The sequence below is a fragment of the Emiliania huxleyi genome (assembly GCF_000372725.1).
Source record: "Emiliania huxleyi CCMP1516 chromosome Unknown EMIHUscaffold_150, whole genome shotgun sequence".
NCBI classification, from domain to species: Eukaryota; Haptophyta; order Isochrysidales; family Noelaerhabdaceae; genus Emiliania; species Emiliania huxleyi.
The window spans coordinates 209,633-212,358 of NW_005201091.1; the positions used below are offsets into that span (position 1 = coordinate 209,633).

Here is a 2,726-nt window from a genome sequence, read left to right on the forward strand (position 1 = left end):
GCGCGTGGTTGTAACCACGTAGTAGGACTACAGCCCACCACAGACACCCTCCCCCACTCCTCACGTGTGTTCACACCCTCACCCTCTCCTCTCTCCTCTCTCTCTCTCTGTCTCTCCTCTCTCTCCTCTTGTCTGTGCTGTCTGCCTGACTCAGGCACTCAATCTGCCGATGCGTGATTGTGTGTGGGCTGCTCCGAGGGGGCCCTCTGTGCGATCCGACGGGTAGGGGGGCTGTGCCCGGGCGGTGTCCGGTGTGGAGTCCCCTTCTGATCCCGCCTGGGATGTTGGGTGTGAGGTTGTGGCGGCTTCGATCCCAAGGGGGGGAGCTGATCCCACTCAATAACCAACTCTCAGGGGCAGTAGGTGGGCGAGCTTCAGGCACGCTCATCTCGATCGTCAAGACGTTGCTACGCGCGGTCTTCCGCGGGGGGAGCTGCGTCGACGGGTGCGGGACCGCGGCGCAGCCAGTGCCGCGGCGAGGCCTCCGGCTGTTTGCGGCGGGCGGCTTGCTGCTCGCTGCGATGGCGAAAAACTCGTCTCGCCACACGCCAAGGGCTTATGCTCTGGCGAGACGTGAGGCGCATGCGCCCAGGAGGGGAGGGGGCATGTGTAACGACACTGCTAGAGATGCCTTTCGGGGCCCAGAGATAAAACTTCTGTGATGCCATGCGTGACCTAGTAGTGTCCCCAGCTATGGGCGTGTCCACGTTGGAGCCAGGTGTGGTGTGGGCGCGAGAATAGCTCCGCCGTTCATGGAGGCAACCGATGCGAGTCGACTGGTGTGTGTCGTCGTGGTTTCGTATCAAGAATTCTCTCTCTCCCGACACAAATGGTTGGGTACCGAGAACAAGCAATCGGATCGGCTAATCGGTAATCGCGCGTTGGGACCACTGGGTGTACGATGACTCAGGTCTTGACGGCTCCTTTTATCGCCATGCATGCAGAAGGACATGGGGACGGGGTTTTCCCGCCTCCCCGCCCCTCCCGCCGCCCTTGCCCCCCGCCTCCCGGGAGTCCTGACGGGGGGTGTGCCTCAAAAAAGCCTTAATGCCCCCCCCCCCCCCCCCCCCGCTCGATGCCAATTGCGACTGAGTCTAAGAGATGCCAAAGTTGTGTGCGCAGTGGATACGCAGTGGATAGTGTGTTGTGGTCGATGTCCGTCTCGAGAAAGGCCTCGAAAAGTGCCCTCGAGCAGAGCGACTGTCACGCATCCTTTGCGATGCGCGTGCTATCGATGCTGGCCTCGTCGCCAGCCTCGCCGCTTCCGACGACCTGCCAGTCCTGGGAGGCGTCCACGCTGGCCGGCATCCGCTCGCTTGAGTGCCGCACCACTGCCGTGCCTCCGATGTCGGCGAACGACGTGATGGTCAGTGTGAAGGCTGTCGGCTTGAACTTCGCCGACATCTTCTGCGTGCTCGGCGTATACGAGGCGGCCAACAAGATGCTGAGCGACGGCAGCCCGCCCAACTCGGGCGGCACGAGCCAGGCCGCTGGCTCCTTCTGCCCGGGTCTCGAGTTTGCTGGTGAGGCTGTCGCTGTCGGCGCGGCGGTCAAGGACATCCGAGTGGGCGAGCGCGTGTATGGCTTCACGCGCTTCGGCGCATACCGCACCGTCGTCGTGCAGGAGGCCGTCTATCTCCGCCCCGTGCCGGAGGGCTGGAGCTACGCCGAGGCGGCGGCACTCGTGGCCCAGGGGCTCACGGCGTGGCACGGGCTGGTCGAGCTGGGCAACATCAAGAGGGGCGCGCGCGTGCTGGTGCACTCGGCGGCGGGCGGCGTGGGCTGCGCCGCCATGCAGATTTGCACCTCGCTCGGCTGTCAGTCGACTGGCGTCGTCGGCTCCGAGGGCAAGGCCGCGTGGCTGCAGGAGCGCTTTCCGCAGGCGGAGGTGCTGGTGCGCGGGCCGCAGCGCGGCTACGCGGAGCAATTGCGGGCGCTTCCTGGCGGCGGGCGCTTCGACTGCGTCCTCGACAGCCTGGGCGGCAAGTACTTTAGTGCCGCGCTGGACAGTCTCGATCCGATGGGCCGCATCATCCACTTCGGCGCGACGTACTCCTACGGCGGCGCCAAGGATGGCTGGTGCGGGCTGCGCAAGTGGCTCACGTTCGTGCCGGGCTACCTGAGCCGACCGATGGTCGACCCGGGCCAGCTGACGCCCACCAACCGCGCCGTCTTCGGCTTCAACATGATCTGGCTCACCGACCGCGTTGACTTGCTCACGGCCGAGCTGGACGCCATGCTGGGCAAGGGCGGCATGACGAACCGCGCGCCCGCCGTCGGCGCCACCTACCCGTTTGAGCAGCTGCCCGAGGCGCTCGAGTACCTCAACAGCGGCGCGAGCGTCGGCAAGGTAGTGGTCGAAGTCGGCGAGGAATCCAAGCAGGCAAAAGCTCCTTTCTCGCCGTGACGCCACGCGCTCTTTACGAGAGAAGCTGGGCAACTTAGTCATCGTGACTTACGTCTTTCACCACGTGCCGCCCATCTTCGATGCGTTGAGGCGGTGCCGCCGGGCGGGCCGACGTGGACGGTGCACAAGTCGCAGCTGCTCAACGTCGTCACGCCGGCGTCTCGGCGGTGGGCGGCGCGCAGCTAGGCGCGCAGCAGCTACTCCTTGTCCAGGGCCGCGCCGACCGCGCATCCAGCGCCGGGTCGTACCGCTCCACCGAGCTGAGGATGCCGTCGCCGTCGCGGAAACCCCCACAGCGTTCTGCGCGGAGACCCTGTGC

General features: G+C 65.6%; 1 protein-coding gene across 1 annotated transcript; it reads left to right on the forward strand.

Moving 5' to 3' along the window:
* Positions 1-1,153: 1,153 nt before the first annotated feature.
* EMIHUDRAFT_228782 (hypothetical protein) lies at positions 1,154-2,407 on the forward strand (the record flags this gene model as incomplete). Its single annotated transcript, XM_005786508.1, has 1 exon — positions 1,154-2,407. The coding sequence occupies one exon, from the start codon at positions 1,154-1,156 to the stop codon at positions 2,405-2,407; it is 1,254 nt and encodes a 417-aa protein (XP_005786565.1).
* Between the last annotated feature and the right edge of the window lie 319 nt (positions 2,408-2,726).